At 35.4% G+C, this 24530-nt stretch overlaps 2 protein-coding genes and 1 long non-coding RNA gene across 5 annotated transcripts in view; 2 read left to right on the top strand and 1 right to left on the bottom strand.

Annotated features, from left to right (window-relative positions):
* The window catches only part of LOC26531103 (aminopeptidase N), a 77353-nt gene extending 57510 nt beyond the window's left edge, over window positions 1-19843 (top strand). The window contains exons 5-12 of the mRNA XM_032433974.2: window positions 6481-6661; window positions 12929-13074; window positions 13133-13283; window positions 13342-14036; window positions 16552-16735; window positions 16791-16987; window positions 17042-17356; window positions 19521-19843. Coding sequence (XP_032289865.1) covers window positions 6481-6661; window positions 12929-13074; window positions 13133-13283; window positions 13342-14036; window positions 16552-16735; window positions 16791-16987; window positions 17042-17356; window positions 19521-19758 — 2107 coding nt within the window. The 3' untranslated portion in view covers window positions 19759-19843. The remainder of the gene's footprint in view (window positions 1-6480; window positions 6662-12928; window positions 13075-13132; window positions 13284-13341; window positions 14037-16551; window positions 16736-16790; window positions 16988-17041; window positions 17357-19520) is intronic.
* Window positions 19844-19874: 31 nt separating this feature from the next.
* On the bottom strand, window positions 19875-23594 carry alphaTub85E (alpha-Tubulin at 85E). Of its 3 annotated transcripts, none has more exons than XM_032433975.2 (3): window positions 21735-21854; window positions 21030-21554; window positions 19875-20840 (listed from the first exon to the last, which is right to left on the bottom strand). In XM_032433975.2, exons 1-3 carry the CDS (start codon window positions 21837-21839, stop codon window positions 20019-20021), a joined length of 1452 nt encoding a protein of 483 aa, XP_032289866.2. In that variant the 5' UTR covers window positions 21840-21854; the 3' UTR covers window positions 19875-20018. The 3 variants fall into 3 exon arrangements, with proteins under 3 accessions (XP_032289866.2, XP_002058736.2, XP_070067251.1); XM_002058700.4 differs by lacking the exon at window positions 21735-21854 and adding an exon at window positions 23444-23594 and having other exon boundaries at window positions 19876-20840; XM_070211150.1 differs by lacking the exon at window positions 19875-20840 and adding an exon at window positions 20883-20959.
* LOC116650406 (uncharacterized) lies at window positions 20954-21609 on the top strand. Its single transcript, XR_004303370.2, has 2 exons — window positions 20954-21041; window positions 21102-21609. It is a non-coding gene; the product is annotated as an uncharacterized lncRNA (long non-coding RNA).
* Window positions 23595-24530: the final 936 nt, after the last annotated feature.

The following is a 24530-nucleotide window of genomic DNA, read 5'->3' on the forward strand; positions in this document are numbered from 1 at the left end:
TTACACATTAAGTTACTATAAAAAAATATATTTCAATTTATAATTTTCACTAACGGCTACTTTTGTTGAGTACATTCAGATTTGCTTCCCGAATATGAACTAATTTATCTAACTGTTGCGGTCTCTTAGCAAACTTCGCTTTGAGAGAGCTTTTTGAGTGAATGAGTGAAGTTTGAGCTGCGTCAGCAATTGTGCGTGGAATAGTGCTCTAATGGGAACATTGACAGTGGCGTGATATTTAGTGTGAATTGTTTATGTCTACCAGGCTCTTTGCTTACAATATTAGAAATGTTTATAGTTGTGCTTATGCTTATGTGCTAAGTTATGTTAAAGGGTGGGTGCGACTATGGATATGTCACTATATATATATATATATATATATTAGAATATACAATAACTAGGAAAAAAGAAGGAAATAAGTTATTCAAAAAGTAAAGAAATGTATACTAGCATATAGAGTGTTTGGAAGATACGATAAAAATATAGTATTGGAAATTCACCGACTCGGTGGGGATATTTATAGCCTGTCCGGTAATTTATGCTCCTACTTAAAGCTGGGAATAGTCAGTGAGGTCCCGAAGGTATCCTAAAAACACGATTTTATTAGGAGGAGAGGGAGGTCGGTGAAGAATACAGGGTACAATTGTGAAGGAGCTTCTGGCCGGGGTAAAAAATGTCAGCTTTATCAAGTTGTTTTTTAGCAAGTTATTTGCTGGGATAGAGAGTTTAACAGGGGCGGGAAATAGTTTAAACGGTTTGACGACTTGTTCATCTACGAGCTGATTAAGATCGCCTTCGTTCATCCACGGAGTTGCTACCCTGTCATTTGTTGAGCACACACATGGGCAAACCTTGCGGAAAAGCCGGCCGATCAATATCAAGGGCGTTACCTACCGTCTAAGCACACGCATACACTAAAGCCGGAATGGTTCTACCATGCGACGGGATGAGCCTCGTACTACTCACACTCTAGGTTAGTGAAGGGTGTTTTATAGAACACCGGCCTGCCACGACGACCGAGATTAGGGGTAGGAAATAAAAAAAAATGAGCGAACTTCGTTATTAATATAGGTTTTATTCGCGCTTCATTCTCTATAGTTATTATACACTATCCTACTACTTTTCCCTGCCGCACTGGCTGGAGCCTTTGCGATCCGCTGTACACTTACGGTTATGTTCACTCCTTCTATCTTACTTTACACACGTCTACTCACTCTGATCATAGCTGCAGAAGTTCCGGCACGCTCGCTGTCGAGCTGTGTGCTTACCTCGGCGGCTCAACTTTACCGCGATCTTTTGCAACTTCGCCTCGGAGCTTTTGCTCTTCACCAGCGAAGTGAAGTTGCGCTTTCCAGGGCGTTGTTGTTAATGCAGCCGGCTGTTACATTCAAACTTTAAGCTTCATTAATTCGGACGAAGGCCCTACTGAACTTCATTTTATTCTCATAACGTAATGGTAACCTCGCCTTAGGCGACCGTGACGCAGTACATGTAGCTACCGTCTCTCACCATGAAGCGCATTCGCCGGCATCGGCCCAGGTGGAGCCTCTTCTTGGCCTCGATGAAGCCTTCTTGGCCCGACTACAGGTGTTATGGTGCGCGACGGGTGTCGCTCTTACTATTGTCTACTCGAGGGTCCTTGCTTCTTTTCATCATCACTGGTTGTCTCCTGAAAGAAAGGCTTTAGTTGCGCGCTGTTGGCCACTCTTTTATTGCATTCGCCAGACCTCACGAGACGCACTATGTTAGGTGAAATAAATTTGGGAGCCAGTTTCGCAGCGAATCCCTCAGTAGTGTTGGACAGCTGGTACTGCAACTTTTTATTAATTCATGTTGGATGCTTGACCAGTTCGGGTAGACTATCGATTTGACTTCGTCTAAGAATTAACTCCTATTTGTAAAATGGAGCCTGCGAATGTACATCAATACGGCTACTATCTTTAAATATTTGCGTTATGGTTCCTATGTGATACTAGAAAAGTCAAGGGCAAATGGTTATGTCATGTCTAAAGTATAGGTACTGCTCTAGCTTACTAGTGCCTACTCAAAAACAGAATGTCGTAAAGCCTGCTTTAGTAAATTGCCAACCAAAGATTGGTATCTCAATTTAAGACTCGTAAAGCAAAAGCGTCCTTTTTTTTAAATATTAATATTGAAAAAAAAGGCGTTTAAAAGAGATGTGTAGAAGTTTGGTTATTGTTAGTAAGTCCAAGTACGCCTTTGGCCTCATTAAAGATGCTAGCTAACATATATGAAGATTGAAGTAAAGTCGAGAATCACGCCTAGATCCATTACTATAAGTATCCGATGCAATGGTGTATTGTCGACTGTATAACTGACAAGATAAGGTGTAGTTCGATTAAACGTGCAGTTGATGCAATTGATTGGTCGAACACCAAATTTATATAGCGCTCAAATTATCTTGCAGACGAGAGGGATGAAGAGGACTAGTGCATGAAAGAATAAGTTTCACATCGTCCGCATATCTAAGTACACGGGCACGTATTATCATTTATAAGAAGAATAACGAGTAAAGGTCAAAGATGATTACCTTGAGGAAACCCAAAGTAACGTGAACTTGTTGCGAAGTCATTCTCTGCATTCTGGAAGGGAAAATTCATTTACAAAAAAGTAAATTCAAGCAGGTTTATCGATGGTAACCGATTCATTACGAATCAATCTTAAAAATGAGAGACACTGATTTTCAGAAATTGTGGTTCGACTCTAATTATGCTGTTTGTGACTTTAATGAATCTAGTTATGGTTATTGGTAGGCGTTCTACACAATCGCTCGCAGCAAGATTCGTTGTTCGACTCAGCTTGTGTAGAGTGCTGGACGTGTGGCTCAACAACGAAGAAATAATTGAACTGAAAAAGCCAATACCCAAAACTAATTCCGTTTATATTATTTCCCTTTAAGACCGCCCGAGAGTATAATCCCGGCATTTATGGTTGTGCTTGAGTAATTTCGAAAATTGTATTAACCTGGAGTAATTCAGTGATATATTCCGCCGTTCGTGACGAAAATGCCGGCGGTAAATATGTTTGGTTTACTTGAGTGTGTACTACTCTACAATAACTGAGCTAATTAATCTCTTCGTCCATAAGATCAATCTCGGTATTCACTTGTCTTATCTAATCCTAGGGTATATATGTATGATAAAGGTACCCATAGAGTGCTACCAAAGACAATATAAACACTAAGATGAGTAACCCCATACATTTGAATGCGACGCAAAATTTCTAGCCTGGCCTTTCATCTGGCCTTTGAGGCTTCGTACGGCATGCCTGCCGACTGGTTGTTCGTTCTCTAAAGACCAGACGAACGAATGCCGAAGTCACGGCTTGCTGATGCTGACACAAGCTACGAAGTTAGTCGCCAGCCTGCCTTTAGCAAAGCTGGTCGATGCTGCTTTGCGCCGCTTCGTTTTCGAAGTTAATTGAGCGAAAACGTTTAGAACTTACGATCGACGCAAAGTGCTTGTGCTTAATCCATGAAATGCATGCTTTATTTAAATGATATATTACCCTAGATATTAACGATTAATTTTACAGGAAAATTTAAGAACTTATATAATTTTTACACAAGGCGCTTCTTGCGCAATAACTATGCTAAGAAAATAGCGCACATAGATTGATTTCACTTTCCTTTTTGGACAGTGTATGCTCGAGAAAAGTTCTTATCTCAGCCAATAGCGTGCGTGCGCCTTTGGTTGTATGCGTGAATTATGCATGCACAAGAGCTTTAAGATATGTATGTATGTGTTGTTATTCACTCCTCAGGTTTTAGCTGGCAGAAAATTAATTTTGTTAGTTTTCTAGCGCAGATCCAAACCTATCCCAAATTTCTGTTGATATATGAATCCATTTTGTGTACTGAAGTTGGCTCCGCAAAAAAATATTTATTTCTAAGTCGATGCAAATATTTACATAATTTCTCTAAATTAAATTAATATTATTTTTATTCTCAAATTAAGAAATAAAAGAGTGCTAAAAAATACAATTACATTTCAAGTCGACTCGAAGGTCATATTAATTATGACCCCATTATAATTATAATGGCCCCCTCGCGGTGTTCCCTGCGTACTTTGTTCTTTATAATTCGAACAAAAAATAATAAAATAAAAAAAAATAAAAATTAATTAAATGTATCTTTAAAAACAACAATTTAAAAATAATAATAATTTAATTGATAATTTCAAATAAAAAAAATTACATAGATATTTGCATCGACTTAAAAATACAATTTTTTTTGTATGGAGCCAACCTCAGTACACAAAATGCATTCATATATCAACAGAAATTTTGGGTAGGTCGTGATCTGCGCTAGAAAACTAAGAAAATTGTTTCTTTGCAAGCCAGAGACTTTGCCAGAGCAGTGGATAACAACACATTCAAATATGCTTTATGTATGTATATTCACACGCATACAAACATAATTGCTTGCACGGCCCTCATAGAGCCGAAGCTGAGAGCAAATTGTATTTTTAGCTTTTTCGTTCTCTCGGCTGTGAGAGCGCAATGCTACAGATTTCGTTTTCGTTCTCAATTTTCAAAAAATCAAGCTGCATAGTAGCATTTTGTTGTATGGCGTTACTCATCTTAGTGTTTTTATTGTCTTTGGTGCTACTGGTAATCTAAAGCGGCTTTTGGTTAATCATTTAGAACAACAATTTTTTAACATAAGCTTAACTGTCGATCGATCATTCCTATGGCAGTTATACGGTATAAAGCTCAAATATTGAAAAGATTAGTGAACATAATGAAACCAACAAATGCATAGTTTTATTAAGACATCTTGATAAGCAAAATGTATTCAAACAAGAACTTATTTCTCCAACGATCGTTTCTATGGAATGTTTGCCAGGTTTGATCAGCCTGTTGTTGATCAACAAACAAGTTGTTTATTCAAGAAGATAATAGTCTAACGAGGTTAGTAAGATTTTAAATATATTTAATAATTTTTAAATATCGAGTTTGTTCTATATATGTATACTTATAAATAAATATGCTGTCCATCCAAAAATATAATTTTAACCCAATAATTCTAATGCCACTATATGATATAGTGATCCAATCCTGCAGCTTTTGATATATGCATTACAGAAAACAGAAACAATGTTTTAAAACTGACAGACTACCTCGCATAAAAACATAATTATATATTTTATTGGTTAGAGATTTCTCCTTCTATGTATAAGTTATTGAGAGTTGATTATCGCGCCGATGTCACTCTGGTATGAAATCCGTCTTCAGGATGTAGTTTGTCAGCAAATAATATTTATATTTTCACGTCAATTGTCGGAGCAAGTACTTTTTTGAGCAGTGAGCACTTATAATATTCATACAAAACTGAAAATTTAAAGAACTACGGCATAGAACTTGAGCTAAGAATGTCCAGTGGAAAAGTACCGGCAAGCCACTCCTCTTACAAATCCTACGGCCTGCATTGTGACATACGAAACGTTATATGAGCGTGAGCTGTTCAATAACTTTGTCGTTCGGGCATGCGGAGGTATTTTAATGTCTACTTGAGACTGACGCCGGTTAACTTATACACACCTCATGACAATAATATAATATTGTATTTATACGAAACGTGAGTTGATGTTATCGCTGATCTTTTGTTAATTACAACCAGAATCCATTGAAAATTGTTTAAAAGAGTAAAATACGTATTTTTCTGTATGTGTAAAGCTTGGATATTAGACGAATATTCATGGTACGTCCTAGAGGGGCACATGCGAAAAAAATTCTTTCATTTGTTAACATATATTTGTTTCTTCTTTAATATTTTATTTCCCTTTAAATCATATTTATACAAAAATTGTACATAGTAGTAATAGAGCGATGAGTATACATCTCCAAAATCAGATTAAAAATTACGAATTTTTCTAATTCAAATGCCATTAAAGCATTTAAAATTCAGACAAAAAATCGTTTCGTATTTATAGAAGACATCTAAGTACCCATTAAGTATATATGCATTTGAATTCGTGATAAATTTTAAAGCATATAGCTCTAAATTTAGAATCGGTAAAAAAAATGAAGAGTTTTCAAAGCTATTTGGTAAAAATCAAATGCATAACTCAGTTGCTTTAAGCATCAAGAAGCTTTTTATACCCTGAACGCATTAAAAATGGGTATAAGGGTATATTATATTTTTGCAAAATCCAAATGTATGCAACAGGCAGAAGGATGCATCTCCGACCCCATAAAGTATATATATTCTTGATCAGCACCAATAGTCGAGTCGACCTAGCCATGTCCGTCTGTCCGTATATGTAATTCATCATAATAATATCTAATCATCTTATAATATAAATCATGCTTTTTTAAGGCAAATTATTTAAAACCAAATTATAATAAAAAACCTTTGTAATTCTATGGTATACAAAAACTTTACTGCATATATTATTGTTACCTCTTATTATATCTATAATATAAACGCATATAAACAAGTTAAATTTTAAATTGCAGCTCAATTCTTAAAGACCATGTAATAGATCATTTTGAACAAACTCCACCTATGTCCACTTTTACATTTGGCTTTGTGACATCAGCACTTTTTAAATTAAAAGATGACTTGAAAACGGCAAGGAATTCAACAGATCCCGTTATTAATTTTTGGAGTTTTCAAGATCGAACAAATCAATTAAAGGTAAGAGATATATGTTTTTTATTTTGTACTTGCCATTTAAAATTCAGGAGCAGTTAAACGCTCTCAATTTTAGGAACAATTTTTCGATCCGTACACATAAGAATATTTATGTTCTTGCATTAACAACAATTGAATTGATAAATTAAATTAAAATTGAATTGAACTGTTTGAATTCTGTTGTTTCACGAATGTAGAGGGAAATTATTAGTTGCAAAAAAGGTTGCTGTTGCCACTAATCAAACAACATATAGACTGAAAAAGCAGTGAACGGCGGTGGGGCTTCTCGTTTTTTGTGCGGCTGGTCCAAAGTCGCCTACGTTTTTGTTAGCAAGAGAGCAAGAGAGTAAGTAAGAGAGAGTAAATATATATGACTTGTGCATAGCTACTTGATTATATTCCCCCGCACTACAGGCTGCTTTGGATTACTTTCAGTGCTCTTTTTATTTGTGTATTTCCCGTTGTACTGTCTGTGTGTGTATTTGTCCGCACAAGCAAAAATGCCCACAAATTCAATTTTTCTCAAAAGTCGGTAACTTGCTTCCCTATTAAAGGGACGAGTAATATGAAATATTAAAAGGGTTTGCTACGTCGTTAGGAATTTCTTGCATTGTTATCGTTCGTAAGGGTAAGCGTTGCCATGTGTTTATTTAAATTATTTTCAAGCAGACTTGCATATTTTGTATATGAATAGAACAATTTATACGCTAATGTGCCTGTTAGTTGCCTACCTGCCCCTCACAAATTTGAGAAGATTTAAAGTTTTGGTGGTACTTCAGTCTCTAAGCACACACAAATGTGGGTGAATGGGCAGATCATGACCGTAAAAGAAAATTTCATTATTGGCACGCGCATAAATGCTTCTATGTATATTCAAAAAATGCAAGAATGCGTGAATACAGAAAGTCCAAAGAATCGTAAATGCACACATGTCAATGCTTAGGTACCCTTATTTCATTATTCATTTTATTATTCGAGCCTTCAAAAGGGGAAAAATGCCACCGATGGCATTTTTCCATGCCATATATATATATATATATATATATATATATATATATATATATATATATATATATATATATATATATATATATATATATATATACTTATATATATATATATATATGTGATCCCTTAACATAAATAGAGAGCATTGAGAGCACTGAGTAAGTGGAAGCAAGCTAAAAAAAACCAGCTATGTCGTTATATAGCACAAATCATATGGAAGAGAGTAAGCTAAAGCAATTTCATGAAGTGTACAACTCACTCTCGCTAGCGAATTCGAATTTTTTTGGTCCCAATGGTTGTTCAGTATGTGCAGTCTATATGTAGTCTTGTTAGTGATAAAATAAAAGAGATCCGTCCTGTTTTTAAGCCCTGAACCCATTGAAAACGGGTAAAGAAGGTATTATATATTGTGCAAATGTATAAAAAAGGCAGAAGGAAGCATCTTGGACCCCATAAAGTATATAAGTTAACACATAAGAATTTCACTTCATATTTATGTCAAAGGAACACTCTTTTGTTTATAAGAACGCAAGAATGTTGCAGTGCACTTTGCTTACATTGCGACATTCTGCTGACGCATGAGTTCAGTGCCCGGCCACTGCAGCAAGCAGCGGTAACTTGACACTTGCCCATGTCGCAAGCGACAGGGTTGGCGTATGCGGATTCGGCTTGCCGGATATAGCAGCTGAGACTTATGCGCGGGTTCAGATCCAATTCAATGTTTCAATTCTAGCTTAGTTTTGTGTATACAACTTTGTAAAAACAATTTCTTCGAAAATACTGCTTCGGCAGTAATATTTAAGATGGGACTTATTTCAAAGAACAAAAGAAATAAGATGACTACAACAACAGCGGTACCTCCGAGGATATATGGACTACCACTATCGGAGATTCATCAAAAGGACTGTGTAAACTTTTTATCAAAAATGTAACAATATAGAGGTTCTAGTCGGGAGCTCCCGACAAATAAATTAATAAAAAAAAGTTTCCTTGGCAGGGCTCGAAGTCGCAACTGACCGCATTACTTGCTGTCGACTCTACTCAACAGCCACACCAGCAAAAATAAAAATAATACTTTCCCCGGTAGGGCTCGAACTCGCGACAGACCGCACCACCTGCTATGCCTCTACTCAGCAGCCACACCAACAATTAAGTACTTATGATAAAAAAAGGAACTAAACTAACATTGCAAAAAAAAGATGCAATTACCATGCTGTTAGAATGCGAAGCAGACGCGCATGAATGTGTGTGTTTACATGCATACAGGAATTCTTAAAGCTGCTGCCCCATTCAATTGCGCAGTTGCATACAACTTTGGTTTTTCTTAACCGATCTTTATGAAATTTTCTACAGTATATCTTATTGTACCATAGAATATTTGTGTATTCTGACAAAATCAATTGCATTTAAATTGTGGTTTAAATTGGTTGGGAATAAAAGTTGGGTTATTAACTTGATTTATAGCTCTAGGGTGGTAGCGAGGAGGTGACGATAGGTATGAAATGAAAGATACTGAAATATCTATAATATTCTAGAAGCAACATATCATGTTTGGTGGCTCTAGCTCTTATTATTTACCCAATTTGCCAAAAAAAAACCGGATGTCGATATCGATTTTTATCGATTGTTTGGAAACGGAGTAAGTTATCGATTATCGGAAACAAGCTCGATCTGCGCGGGAACTAGGAGCACCTTCATCTAAAATTGCAAGTCTCTAGCTCTTATAGGTTATGAGGTCCTTGCGTTCATACATACGGACGGACAGACAGATGGACATGGCTAGATCGACTCGGCTATTGGTGCTGATCAAGAATATATATACTTTATGGGGCCGGAGATGCTTCCTTCTGCATGTTACATACATTTGGATATTGCACAAATACAATATACCCTTATACCCATTTTTAATAGGTTCAGGGTATAAAAACATACAATTAAAATGAATGTTAATGGGATCAACGGCATTTTCAGACATAATAATGAATCTTTTGGACATTATATTTGATTTTAATTTATTGAAAATAAAACCAAAACTTTTGACGAAATATATAATGAGCTTTTAATGCTTTTAATGAGCAGAAGTACATACCATTCAGCAAAAAGTAAACTCTGTTAATTATTAATATATGTGCTGTATTAAATAAACCAAGAGTGCGCTAGTCATGTATGTTTAACAAAGAGATAACTTAAACCGAGCATTCTTTGTTGTGCCCAAATTACGAAGCTGATGCCTCAGATCCATCTGTACTGTCTCCGAAGATGCAGCACTAGTGCTGGCCAGCAATGGAGACAGGGGGCAACAGCATGGCAGGTGAGGTGGAGAGCTACTCCGGTACGATCGCTGATCCCGGACATATGGCCTTGGGTGAGTAAGAAGCACGGTCAGAAAGATTTCTACCTGACTCAATTACTGAAGGGACCCGGGCGCTTCAAGCACGAGACGTTTAAATTCGTTTTGCACACATTGTGCGCGGGCCAGAGATGAAGCATTTCTTTTCGTCTGTCCAAGATTCTCTGCTGCGGGAAGATCTAAGTCAAATTATTGGGAGACCTTTTATAGTCAACGACTTACTAGATACTAAAAAGCTCGCAAAATAATTGGATCGCTATCAACACCAGAGCTGCAGAGATAATCAAATCCTTACCATTTGTCGTATACGTGCAAGTGTGCGAAAGACTCCTAGTAAGCACCGTGTTTGTGAATAATTTGATTCGAACAAACAGTATGATCACTGACAGCGCACTTGCATTCATACACATTGAATGTGTACATTTATGTATATACATAGTGTGATTGTGTTTTGCATAATCTGATGCTATAGAAGACGGCTTTCTTTTTTGATCTTGATCAGGACCCTGATTAAAATGGATATAATGGATTTTGGCAATTGTATGTAACGGGCGGAAGGCAGCATCTCCTACCTAATAAAGTATATATATGATCAGTATCGAAAGCCGAGTCGATATACCCATGTCCGCCGTCCGTCTCTCTGTTTCTATGCGAACTAGTCTCTCAGTTTTAAAGCTTTCTTTACCAGACCTTGCAGAAGTCCCTTTTCTGTTGCTCTCAGCACAGATGTCGGAACCACCATTTCATATACTTGCCATAGGAACGATCGGTCGAAAATTAGTTAGTTGTATAAATAACATTTTTGTATATCAAGATATCTTCACCAAACTCAACATTTATTAGTTTTACTATGCTCGTCATATATATGCGAAATGCTAAATATATAGCTGCCATGTGAACGATGGGCCGAAAATTAAGTTGTTGTTTGCAAAATATTTTTGTTTATCAAGAAATCTTGAAACAAATCGGCATTTATTAGTTTTACCATGCCCCCATATAAATGAAAAATTCTATTAAGATCGGACCACTATATCGTATAGCTGCCATGCAAACGATTAGTTTAAAATTTAGTTTTTGTGTGAAAATCATTTTTGTTCATCAAGAAAACTTCAGCAAACTCAACATTTATTAGTTTTACTATGGTTCTCATATATATACAAAATCCTGTCAACACCGGACTATTATATCATTTTGCCGCCATAGGAACGATCGACCAAAAACTAGTTTCATGTATACAAAAAATTTTTGTTTATCAAGATATCATGACCAAGCTCGTCATAAACTATTTTCCCGTGCTTCTTAGATACTCACAAAGCACTATTGGCATTATGAAAGGGTTGGGTCTGCAAGGGTATTAGATCTTCGGAGTGCCGAGAATAACTGTTCATTCTCGTTTTAATACCCTGAACCAAAGACAATATAAACACTAAGATGAGTAACGCCCATACATTAGAATGCCACGCAAAATTTCTAGCCTGGCCTTTGAGGCTTCGTACGGCATGCATGCCGACTGGTTGTTCGTTCTCTAAAGACCAGACGATCGAATGCCGAAGTCGCGGCTTGCTGATGCTGACACGAGCTACGAAGTTAGTCGCCAGCCTGCCTTCAGCAAAGCTGGTCGATGCTGCTTTGCGTTGCTTCGTTTTCGAAGTACATTGAGCGAAAAAGTTTAGAACTTACGATCGACGCAAAGTGCTTGTGCTTTATCCATGAAATGCATGCTTTATTTTAATGATATATTACCCTAGATGTTAACAAACAATTTTACAGGAAAATTTAAGAACTTTTATAATTTTTACACAAGGCGCTTCTTGCGCAATAACTATATTAAGAAAATAGCACACATACATTGGTTTCACTTTTCTTTTTGGACAGTGTATGTTCGAAAAAAGTTCTTGTCTCAGCCAATAGCGTGCGTGCACCTTTGGTTGTATGCGTGAATTATACATGCATAAGAACTATAAAGTATGTATGTATGTGTTGTTATTCATTGCTTTGGCTTTAGCTGGCAAGAAATTAATTTTGTTAGTTTTCTTACGCAGATCATGACCTATCCCAAATTTGTGTTGATATATGAATGCATTTTGTGTACTGAGGTTGGCTCCGCAGAAAATATTTATTTCTAAGTCGATGCAAATATTTACATAATTTCATTAAATTTAATTAATATTATTTTTATTCTCCAATTAAGAAATAAAAGAGTGCTAAAAAATACAATTACATTTCAAGTCGACTCGAAGGTCATATTAATTATGACCCCATTATAATTATAATGGCCTCCTCGCGGTGTTCCCTGCGTACTTTGTTCTTTATAATTCGAACAAAAAATAATAAAATGAAAAAAATAAAAATTAATATTGTCTTTGCCTGAACCCATTAAAAATGGCTATAAGGGTACATTGTATTTGTGCAATCTCCAAATGTATGTAACAGGCAGAAGGAAGCATCTCCGACCCCATAAAGGATATACATTCTTGATCAGCATCAATAGCCGAGTCGATCTAACCATGTCCGTCTGCCTATCTGTCCGTCTGTCCTTATGTATGAACGCAAGGTTCTCAGAATCTATAAGAGCTAGAGACTTGAAATTTTAGATGTAGGTGCTCCTGGTGCCTGCGCATACCGAGTTTGTTTCTGATAATCGATAACTTACTCCATTTTCAAGCAATCGTTAAAAATCGATATCAACATCCTGCTATTTTGGGCAATTTTGGTAAATAATAACAATTAGAGTTACCAAACTTGACATATAGCTTCTAAAATAGAATGTATATATGCGTTTGATGTTGGAAGAAGAGGGTTCAGGGTATCCCCTAGTCGGGAGCTCCCGATTATAATTTCTTACTTGCTTACATTTCCACTGTACACCCGTCTACAAAATATTTAAATGTTTTATGTTACGTTTATTTTAGCACATTTATAAAAAAACTCTCCTTGCTTATAAAACTATTCAAAATTATTTTGGAATACCTGTACCTATTTCTAAAATTGATGTGGTTGTCATACCTGAACTGCCAATAGTGCGTCCGGTGGATAATTGGGGTTTGTTGTTGTTTAAGTAAGATCAATTTTAAGCATCGAAATGCAAATTTATTTTAACAACCATATTTCAACAGAGAAAGCGTTATTACACAAAATCGTTATTATGACATAGCACAGGAGCTTATATATCAATGGATTGGTTCGTGGGTGACTCCTGAATGGTGGACTGACGATCATCTTAATAAAGCGCTGGCAAGTTTTTTAGCATCAGAAACTGTTATAAAGGTAAGTCTTGATGTTTACTTAATAAAGATTAGGGATTTCAAATAAACTAAATATACAGTTAGATGGAGGAGTCGAGTTTAATGGAAAATATCCAATGACTACCCTTTATTCATTATACTATGAATTCAGTAAAAGATATCCACATTCACGTATTACTGCAATGAAGCAAGAGACAATTTCTTACAAAACCGAACTTGTTATACGCATGCTAAACTTTACCTTGGGTAAGGACACGTTGCAAAAAGGATTGAAAAAGTTTATTGAAGATTATCAGTATAAAACATTTGTTGGAGATGATCTTTGGAGTGCGTTGACGTCGCAGGCGCTAAAGGATGGAACGCTAAAAAGCCAATACAGACTGACTGATATTGTCGGTACATGGCTTGCCTATCAACGCCTACCAGTCATTACTGTCCACAGGGATTATGAAACTAATACTGCGACTATACAACAAAAAGTGTATCTTAGAGAAAGACCACATGATGTACCAGATCAAGACAAAATGCTTTGGTGGATTCCAATTATTATTAATCAACAAGATACACTTAATTTCTCTAATAGCAGTCCTTATGTGTGGATGGAAAAGACTCGGCAAATAAATATCAATAATATGCCAGGAAATGATAAATTTATTATTATAAACCAGGAAGAAATTGGTCCATTCCCAGTTAATTACGACGAAGAAAATTGGAAAATGCTCTCAGCATTTCTGCAAACTGAGATTGGACGCACCGTAGTACCAACATATACGAGGTGAGCCTTAAAAAAATCATTTCCTTAAGTATTATTTAGTAAACTATAAATATACCTACTTTCTTAGATTTTTCGAAAAGTGTGATGAAATTGTTTGTTTTTACACCCTTGCAGAGAAGTATACATCTCCGACTCTCCGACTCCACAGCGGAGTCGATATAGCCATGTCCGTCTGTCTGTTTCTATGCGAACTAGTCTCTCAGTTTTAAAGCTATCTTAATGAAAACACATATGTCAAAACCAAAACTGGATCGGACCACTATATCATAAAACTACCATAGGTACGTTCGGTCGAAAATTAAGATTTTGTTTGAAAAACATATTGTTTATCAAGATATCTTGACCAAACTCGGCATTTATTAATTTTACTTTACTCCCCATATACATGCATAATCCTATTAAGATCGGACCACCATATCATATAGTTGCCATAGGAGCGATCGGTGGAAAATTAAGCTGTTGTATGAAAAAACATTTTGTTTTTCAAGATATCTAGAGAAAACTCGGCATATATTAGTTTTACTATACTCCTCATATATAGACAAAATAATTTTAAGATCGAACTACAATATCATATTGCCATAGGAACGATCAGCAGAAAATAAGGTTGTATAAAAAAACTTATTGTTTTTCAAGATATCTTGACCAAATTCGGTATTTTTTAGTTTTACCATACTCCTCATATAAATGCTAAATCTTAATAAGATCGGCCTACTATATCATATAGCTGCCATAGGATCGATCAGTAGAAAATTTAATTGTTGTATGAAAAAACATTTTGTTTTTCAAGATATCTTGACAAAAGTCATCATTTATTAGTTTTACTATTCTCTTTATATATGTGTAAAATTCTATTAAGATCGGACCACTATATCATAAAGCTACCATTAGAACGATCGGTTGAAAATTAAGTTGTTGTATGAAAAATCAATTTGTTTTTAAAGTTATCTACCAAACTCGGCATTTATTAGTTTTACTATGATCCTCATATATATGCAAAATCCTGTTGATATCGGACGACTATATCATATAGCTGCCAAAGGATCAATCCGTCAAAAATTAAGCTGTTGTATGAAAAACATTTTGTTTTTCAAGATATGTTGACCAAACTCGGCATTTTTAAGTTCTACTTACTATATTTCTCATATATAGGCAAAATGCTAATAAGATCGGAGTACTATATCATATAGTTGCCATAAGAACGACCGGTCGAAAATTAAGTTGTTATATGAAAAACAAGTAAGAGGTTCTGGTCGGGAGCGACTAGGGAATCCTCTTCTTCCAACAACAAATGCATATATATTCTATTTTAGAAGCTATATGTCAAGTTTGGTAACTCTAGCTCTTATTATTTACCAAAATTGGCCCAAAAACAGGATATCGTAATCGATTTTTATAGAAACAAGCTACAACATCTAAAATTTCAAGTCTCTAGCTCTTATAAGTTCTGAGATCCTTGCGTTTATACATACGAACAGACGGACGGACGGACAGACAGACAGACGAACATGGCTGGATCGAGTCGGCTATTGATGTTAATCAAGAATATATATACTTTTTGGGGTCGAAGATGCTTCCTTCTGCCTGTTACATACATTTGAATTTTGCACAAATACAATATACCCTTTCTTCGCATTTTGAATGGGTTTAGGGTATAAAAATCCTATTAATATAGATGCCATAGGAACGATCGGTTGAAAATGAAGTTGTTGTATGAAGACACATTTTGTTTATCAAGTCATGCTCTTCTTAAATATGCAACATCCTTTTGAGATCGGACCGCTATATCATACAGCTGCCATAGGAGCAATCGGTCGAAAATTAAGTTGTATGACAAATTTTTTGTCATTCAATATATTCCTATATACATCGGACTACTACGATCGATCGAAAACTAGGTTTTTGATGAAAAACCTTTTTTGGTTATCAATCTATCTTGCCCAAGCTCGGCATTAACTATTTTCCCTGTGCTCCTTAGATGCGGGCAAAGCTCTATAAGCGTTATGAAAAGATTGGGTCTGCAAGGGTCTTAGATCTTCGGCATGCCGAAGATAGCCTTTCTTTAATATTTAAATTTAATTTTATTACTTCTTAAGGAAAAGTATTTGATGTTGGTAGAAGAGGGTTCCGGTTATCTCCTAATCGGGAACTGCCGACAAGAGCCTCTAACTTGTTTTTATCTAGCATTATTCATAAGTAAGTATAGCCCTTTATTTATTAAATAGTTTATAAATAAACTATGAACCCATGGCGAGCGTGTAGCGAGAACTAAAATTGGTGTTGGTTGAAGAAAGCTTAGAGTATCTTTTAGTCGGTCACACACATAACAATCTTAGTTGTCCATTCTATTCCTGTAGTTTTTTAATAAAATTTTTTATGTTTTTAAACACACTATTTATGAAACACCAGTCTCTTACTTTCTCAATGTATATGTTTACTTTAGTGATATGTACATATGTATGTATGTCAAATATAATTGTTTGGCGATTTGTACTGAGACTTGTAGCATTTTTAGGGCAAAACTATTACATGACGCTTGGAACCTCGCTTACGCTGGTGATTTAAGTTTTGCTACTGCCTTCAACATGACACTATTTATGAAATTCGAGCGAAATCATATCATATGGAATCCGGTCTTCACATTCATTGATCAAATTGGTCGGCGTATTGATATGTCAGAGGTTCATAAAAAATTTGAGGCAAGTATTCACCATTTTATTAAATAAACATTAATAACATAGCTTATAATTTCAGGAATATGTTTTAGCTCTTCTAACGCCATTATATGAGGAATTAGGAGCTGAAATTGAAACAGAAGATAACTGGAAAAAAGACTTACGCTCATTAACTAAAAGATTTTTGTGTCGTTCAGGTTTTCGTCCATGCATTAAAGAAGCTAAGGATGCATACAAAGTCTGGCTAAACATGGCCACCCCAAATTTGGAAAATCCGTCAGTATTTCTGCAATTCTATGTTTTACACAATAACATTTTTTTGTATTTTAGGGTACCAAATCATTATATTTGCCCTGTTTTTAAGTGGGGTTCCACTGATGAATGGCAATTTGGACTTGAACGAGTGATTCAGTTTCCAAAAACACGAATACAGAGTGAAAGAACCTATTTATTAAAGACCCTAGCTGGTTGTTCCACCCAGTCCGAAAAGATCTACCGACTGCTAGAATTGTCGATTTTTGAAGAACATTCCAATTTCACCGAAAATGATCAATTCTTAATTTTTTCCTCACTAACCGGAAGCTCCAGTGGCTATTACACATTATTTAATTTCTTATCTGAATATTGGACGCCGATTCGGCAGAAGTAAGTCCGTGCATTTGCCCACGTTAAATTGCTAAAAATATTTAAGCTTCAATGTTTCTCATCAACCTACATATCTTTATATTTTATTCATGAAATGTAGTTATTTTATGCATTTTATTCATTTTATAATAGGTACGTAGATAATATAAAACATAGATGTGGTTCCATTATATTCGCACGTTAATTATCTGACTGACTGGTAATAAAGATGGTAAGGTCTAGAAAGCATTATATTTCGAGTTTGTTCTTGATATGATAAAGCAAATGTACACTATTGTTGGAAGATTTTTTAATTTTCAATTAAATACATTTTTCTATTATTAGATAAGATTATTAGATTCGTCTCAGAAGCGACTTAAAATGTTCTAACAGACAAAAATAAATTCATAAATTTCATATTTCTGATATAAACTACTGCACTCTTCTAGAGCTATGCCTGTAGCTCTCAAAGCCACATGTCATATTTTCCACTCACTTTCAACTAACGAATCTGGCAGATTTTTATCAGTTTTCGTTTTGGACTATAAAAGTATCCTATTTAAAAACAGACTACATAAACATTTTGTCTAAGCGATGAGCTGTTCTTCTAAAGCCAAAGAAAATTTAATTTCTTATTAATACGTTATTGCTTAGCACTCATTTTGGTGCAGAAGTACAAGTGTGCGTCTGTGAAGCAAAATAAGTTTACTTTATAATTAAAAATGCCACCTTTTGTTCTGCGCATGTCATTATAGTGCAATGATTTAGAAAAGTACAGTGGTTAAACTCAAATGCTATAGAAAAACAAAAATCGAAATCAGAGGCAGAATTTGCTTTCATCTGGTGCTTTCATTAATTAATTTTCAAGCAGCTGGTCCGATCTTTGGATATTTGAGCGTATGACCAAAGACAATATAAATACTCAGATAACTAACGCTATACAACAAAATCTTACAGTTTAATTTTCAAAAAATTGAGATCGAAATTAATATCTTCGCGCTCTTCTCTCTCTTAAAACTTAACGAGGGAAAACATTAATTATAGAATATACTATCACCTTCGGCTTTATAAGGGCCGAGCAATCAAGTATGCTTGCAATTGTGTGTACATACATAGATACATATGTACATACATTAAAGTATTTTTGTATGAGTCAATATATTAAATGCAGTGGCTTTTTGTACCGAAGAAACTAATTGTGGTAGTTCTCTTGAGCTAACCATGATTAGCCCCAAATTTGTATTCACATTTATGTATGTATTGTATAATGCGTACTGAGGTTGGATCGGTATAATAGAAGTAACTCTAATTTGATGCTAATATTTATATAATTTGTTTAAATTAAATGATTAATTATTATTATTACTTCGCTGGCGCAAACAAAAAGCAATAGCCTCATTATTTAAATATATATTAATGTGGGTATTTAAATATATTTATTTAATTATTGTATTTCAATCAATGAGCTTGTTTTTGGTGAGATTCCGACTTTAAAGATACTTATTTTCTGTGTGTGCCAACCTCATTAAATAACATAAATATGTGATTACAAATTTGGAGTAGGTCATGGTTGAGAGCAAAACCACTACAGTGAATACGTTATTCCGTTATACCAACACTACATACACATTTACATATTTTAATTTACTCATACATGCATGGCTGAGATAACCACTTCTCAAAAAAAATTGGCAATGTAAAAATAAAAGTTAAACTCAACTGGTATGATGATATTTGTTGCAAAAATGAGCTTTGCCCAAGAAAAAATTTTATTTTGTAAAACTCTCTCTACAATTGCATATAAGGCATTACATCTTATATAAAATAATACCTATAATAAAACTGACAAAAGTCGATTGTAGGTGCAAATGTTCTTCGCGCAATAAACTTCGAAAACGAAATGTAGCAGAGCACCATCGACCAGCTTTGGTAAAGGCAGGCTGACGACTGACTTCGATGCTCGTGTTAGCATCAAAAACCACATGTATGGGCGGTTCTCACCATAGTATTTATATTGCCTGGCATTAGCACAACAAAGAGTCTAAGAAATTCGGTGTTGCTTGTATCTTCTGTTTGCAACTTCGGTACAACAAAAAGTATTTTGAAAAAAGAGTTTTCATCTAATCACCGTATTAATTGCTAGTCATTAATTATGTTTGATGTAACTTTATATTTTATCTTTCAGATTTAAAAATAACACCAATTTATGGGATCATTTAATAGGTTCAGCAACCGGGTTTTTTCTGACTCAAAAAGGCTATGACATGGTAAAGGAGCTTTATGAGAAGCATTCTGGAGATTTCGGGAGTGCACAACACATAATTGAAAAGTCTCTCCGCAACATAAGAGAAGAAACACTGTGGAGTAAAGAGAATTTGCCAGTCATTGAAACTTGGCTTAATAACTTTTTATCCAAAAATTAAAGTATCATTTTAGAAAAATAATCAAATCGTTATTTATTTAAGGATGAAATTCGTTTTATACTTTGTATGCTTAAAGTTTAAAAAAGAAAAATTAAAAAATTTTTTTATTGCAATATTTATTTGTTTTATTACATTTTTAATTGTTAAGTGCAATATAAAATCGAAAATCATCTCAATGGAAACTGTTTGGTAAAATCATTTTTTTTTACAGAGCTTTATTTTGTAGTTAGTCATTCCGAGCATGCGTAACAATATACTTCTTAGTACTCATCACCTTCGTCTACATAGGTATTTGAGTCAAGTCCCACCTCTTCATAATCCTTCTCAAGAGCGGCTAGATCCTCCCTAGCTTCAGAGAATTCTCCTTCTTCCATACCTTCTCCAACGTACCAGTGTACAAAAGCACGCTTGGCATACATTAAATCAAACTTATGATCCAAACGAGCCCAGGCTTCAGCTATGGCTGTGGTGTTAGATAACATGCACACCGCGCGTTGAACTTTTGCTAGATCGCCTCCTGGCACCACAGTGGGTGGTTGATAGTTAATACCAACTTTAAAGCCAGTTGGACACCAGTCAACGAACTGAATTGATCGTTTTGTTTTGATTGTAGCGATTGCTGCATTAACATCTTTAGGTACCACATCACCGCGATAGAGCATGCAGCATGCCATATATTTTCCGTGCCTCGGATCACATTTGACCATCTGATTTGCGGGTTCGAAGCATGCATTTGTTATTTCAGCAACAGTTAGTTGCTCATGATAAGCTTTTTCAACGGAAATTACTGGAGCATATGTCGCCAGGGGAAAATGAATGCGTGGGTAGGGAACCAAATTGGTTTGAAACTCAGTTAAATCAACATTAAGCGCTCCGTCGAAGCGCAACGACGCTGTTATTGAGGAAACTATTTGACCAATTAAACGATTTAGGTTCATATAGGTGGGACGCTCAATGTCTAAATTGCGACGGCAAATGTCATATATGGCTTCGTTGTCAACCATGAATGCGCAGTCAGAGTGTTCGAGAGTGGTGTGGGTGGTCAAAATTGAGTTGTATGGCTCGACCACCGCAGTTGAAACCTTGAAAAAAAAAATATATAATATGTTACAAAACATATGTATGCAATTTTAGTTTTAGGTACGCTCGCTCGAAATCCGAAAAAGTTCTTTAAATTGGATCATTCGCTTTCCTTGTCAGGCTGTTTTGGAAAATAACTCAAATATGAATATTTGCCTCTAGTTTAAGGCAACAGCTTGTTTTATACGTACTTGTGGAGCTGGGTAAATTGAAAATTCTAGTTTTGATTTCTTTCCGTAATCAACTGATAGACGTTCCATTAGCAATGAAGTAAACCCAGAGCCTGTTCCTCCGCCGAATGAATGGAATACTAAAAATCCCTGAAGACCAGTGCACTGATCAGCAAGCTTACGGATACGATCTAGTACTATATCCACAATTTCCTTTCCTATTGTATAATGACCACGGGCGTAGTTGTTGGCTGCATCCTCCTTGCCAGTGATCAACTGTTCGGGGTGGAAGAGCTGTCGATATGTACCAGTACGAACTTCATCAACAACAGTTGGCTCTAAGTCAACGAAAACTGCACGTGGCACGTGCTTACTGGCACTAGTTTCACTAAAAAAAGTATTAAAGGAGTCATCCCCGCCACCAATTGTTTTATCAGAGGGCATATGTCCATCAGGCTGAATTCCATGCTCTAGGCAATATAATTCCCAGCAAGCGTTACCAATCTGAACTCCAGCTTGCCCTATATGAACTGAAATGCACTCCCTCTATAACAAAAGAAAATAAAGTTCAGTTCAGTAGACCGTGTAACATCACTATAAATAGGTGTAGGCTTCTGTTATTGTGTATTTATATTTAATGTATGTATATACATATGTACATACATATATATGTATCTGCGCACATCTCGCACAAGCGACCACTTTGATCGCATCATAAGGACTTACATCAATATAGAAACTAAGAATGAGCAGTTTAGCTTTATAGCAGTCTGAGGCTTTTACCGCTTCATAACGTAAAACCACTGACCAAACAACATATAGACTGGACATCACATACAAACAGCATTGTCACAAAAAGTATCGGAGGCATCTGGTCCAAAATCGCGAGTAAGGGAGTAAGATATACATATGATGTATTTTTGAACCGCTTATTCTACAGGAAAGTGCTTTGCGCACTCTCTTCCATATGATTTGTGCAATAGAACGGCAACGCTGTTAACTTTTATCTCGCTCGCACTTACTCTCAGCTCTCAATGCTCTCTCCATGTTTAGGGATCGTTTCAATGTGTGTGTGTGTGTATTTGTCCGACCAGAAAAACTGCGCACAAATTCAATTTTTCCCAAATGCTGAGGCATTTCTACCCTTTTGAAGGCACGGCTAATATGAAATAGAGAAAGGGTTTGCCACATCGATGCAAAATTCTGTCATTTTAGTTCGCTATCGTTGGTAAGGGTACCCAAGCGTTGCCATGTGTGCATTTAAAATATTTTGGACTAGCTATACACACATACTTGCATATTTTGTGTATGAATAGAAGCATTTATGCGTTATGCCTGTCCCCGATGCAAATTTAACAATTTCTTTTTAATGATTTGATGAATGAAATTTGAGTAAAAATAAAAATCTTTAAAATATTAAAATATACCAAATTAAAATACAAGATGTGATTTTATATGTATGGTTTTAATATTGGTGATCAGTCACTTGACTTCCATATGCAGGTGCTTGTCAAAAGTTGACCCATTCGACCCAACGAACTGCTGCAGGTAATAAGGGGTCAACATTCATTCATCAAAATCTCAAAAAATAAGGGCGCGCATCAGACGCGTGCCAATAATGTATTTTCTTTTGCGCCCATGATCAGCCCATTCACAGACAATTGTATGTGTGTGTCTGTGTGTAGAGGTCCAAAATCAGAAATCCTAATCTTGTTAAATTTGCTCGTAGCGCGAGCTACATTTTGTGTAGGTAAAAGGGGGCTATTGGTATTCTCAAGTCAGGAACTCCCAGCTCACCTCTTACTTGTTTTCATTGATTCTTATTTCTTGGACTCCACAACCAGTATGAGGGGGTATTTAGGTTAAATAGAATTGCCAGCTCAAGTTCGGTAGGGAAAAGCAACTTTTTTAAACATATTTGTTGGCTTAGATAGTATACGGATCCCCAGGTGGAGTACTTCCGACTGCATTTATTTTATATTTTTTTAAAAAAATTTTTTATAAAGAAAGTGTTTTGCTTATCATAATATTTCGACCAAGCTCGGAAATTATTAGTTTTAATAAATTATGAAAAGTATTAACGACATCAGCCTACTATAACATAAAGTTACTATTATTGCATGATATTTGACATATATCGAAATATATATATATATACATATATATATATAGTATAGTATATATAGTATATATATATGAGTATTTATGCAAATATCTTGACAATCTGACGCTATCGAATTCTTAGCATGAGATTGCACAAAAATGTTTTTTTTTTTTTTAACAATAATTAAACAATATGTATGCTGATTAGTATTGATTGACTTACTGTTTAAATAAAACAATGAAAACAATTTTTTGGACCGCTGGACCTGGAGCCAGCCAACTTTATAATTAAATCATGGAAAGGTCGCCATAACCATCATTGATTGACTTACCATATTAACTCTAATAGATAAAGCAAAAATAGAAGGTGAACTTGAATTAATAGAACAAAAGATAAATGTAACTGAGAAATTTAAAACCGGTAGTTATCCAAACTTTTGTTCGCAATGAAACATAGCTGGAAATCAACTAGTCGGACTTTATGTTCTGCGAGTCTTTTTATAGTAAAAATTCTTAAATGGGAAGGCTTTAAAAACAATTAAAAATCTACGAGGGCAGCTTGTAGAATAGTGTAAAAAAGAGAAGATATGTGATATACGATTTATTATTCCTTTTTTATAACTGCCGAACATAAATTTGAATTAGTTTACGTTAACCGATTCACGTAAATCGAAAAATCTCCATACATTTATATATGTATATTATATTTCAGTGCCAAGTGGCTGTCACCCATTTTATTTGCAATTCGGCAGCATAGCAAGTTCTGTTAGTGAGAGACTCACTTTTAAAAACTTCCTTTATTTTAAATTTAATTTAAATTTATTTATTTTATTTAATTTAATCACTCAAAATATTGTATCTATTGTTTTACCTCCTCCTTCTCCTCAGTCAGCGCTTAACAATCAGACCTCACTCAGCAACAGAGGCTTCTTCTATCTCTGATACTACGTTAAGCACTCAATTGCAATTGACATGTCGGGGTGTATTGTGCCTGTATGTCGCCACTAAAATATGTACGCCCGTCTGGTACAGTGACATTTAGTAAACCATCTATGAAACTTATAGACATATGTATGTAAATACAAATGAGCACTTTGACTGGTTAACGAAGGGTGCGACCATACAATGTATAGATATACCAAACAGCCTTGTTCTCGGATAACGATAAATCGCAACGAGGGAACCCCGAGGGTGCCTGCGCCCATTTTAGTGTGCCCAGACAGAGTAAGACTGCTGAGAGTAGCAGCCGAACGCCGGCTTTGAAAGTCGAACGTTCAGTATGAAGCCACATCTCGCTCATTGTACGATGTCGCTGCGGCTGATGTTTTTCCTTAATATATGTACGTATGCTTGCTTTAAATCCTAACAGTCCAAAAACAAATGTGTGTGTGCATGCGCACTTGTGTGCATATCTGTTTC

This window comes from Drosophila virilis, unplaced genomic scaffold (genome assembly GCF_030788295.1).
Source record: "Drosophila virilis strain 15010-1051.87 unplaced genomic scaffold, Dvir_AGI_RSII-ME tig00003822, whole genome shotgun sequence".
Taxonomy (NCBI): domain Eukaryota; kingdom Metazoa; phylum Arthropoda; class Insecta; order Diptera; family Drosophilidae; genus Drosophila; species Drosophila virilis.

What these genes read in the sequence shown, in the direction of transcription:
- alphaTub85E (XM_032433975.2), bottom strand. Translation starts at nt 21,839, where the DNA reads ATGTCCAGTCTATATGTTGTTTGGTCAGTGGTTTTACGTTATGAAGCG. An exon ending in TTCTTAGTTTCTATATTGAT is followed by an intron (nt 21,555 to 21,734) that starts GTAAGTCCTTAT and finishes CTTTTGTTATAG; the next exon opens with AGGGAGTGCATTTCAGTTCA. An exon ending in CAATTTACCCAGCTCCACAA is followed by an intron (nt 20,841 to 21,029) that starts GTACGTATAAAA and finishes TTTTTTTTCAAG; the next exon opens with GTTTCAACTGCGGTGGTCGA.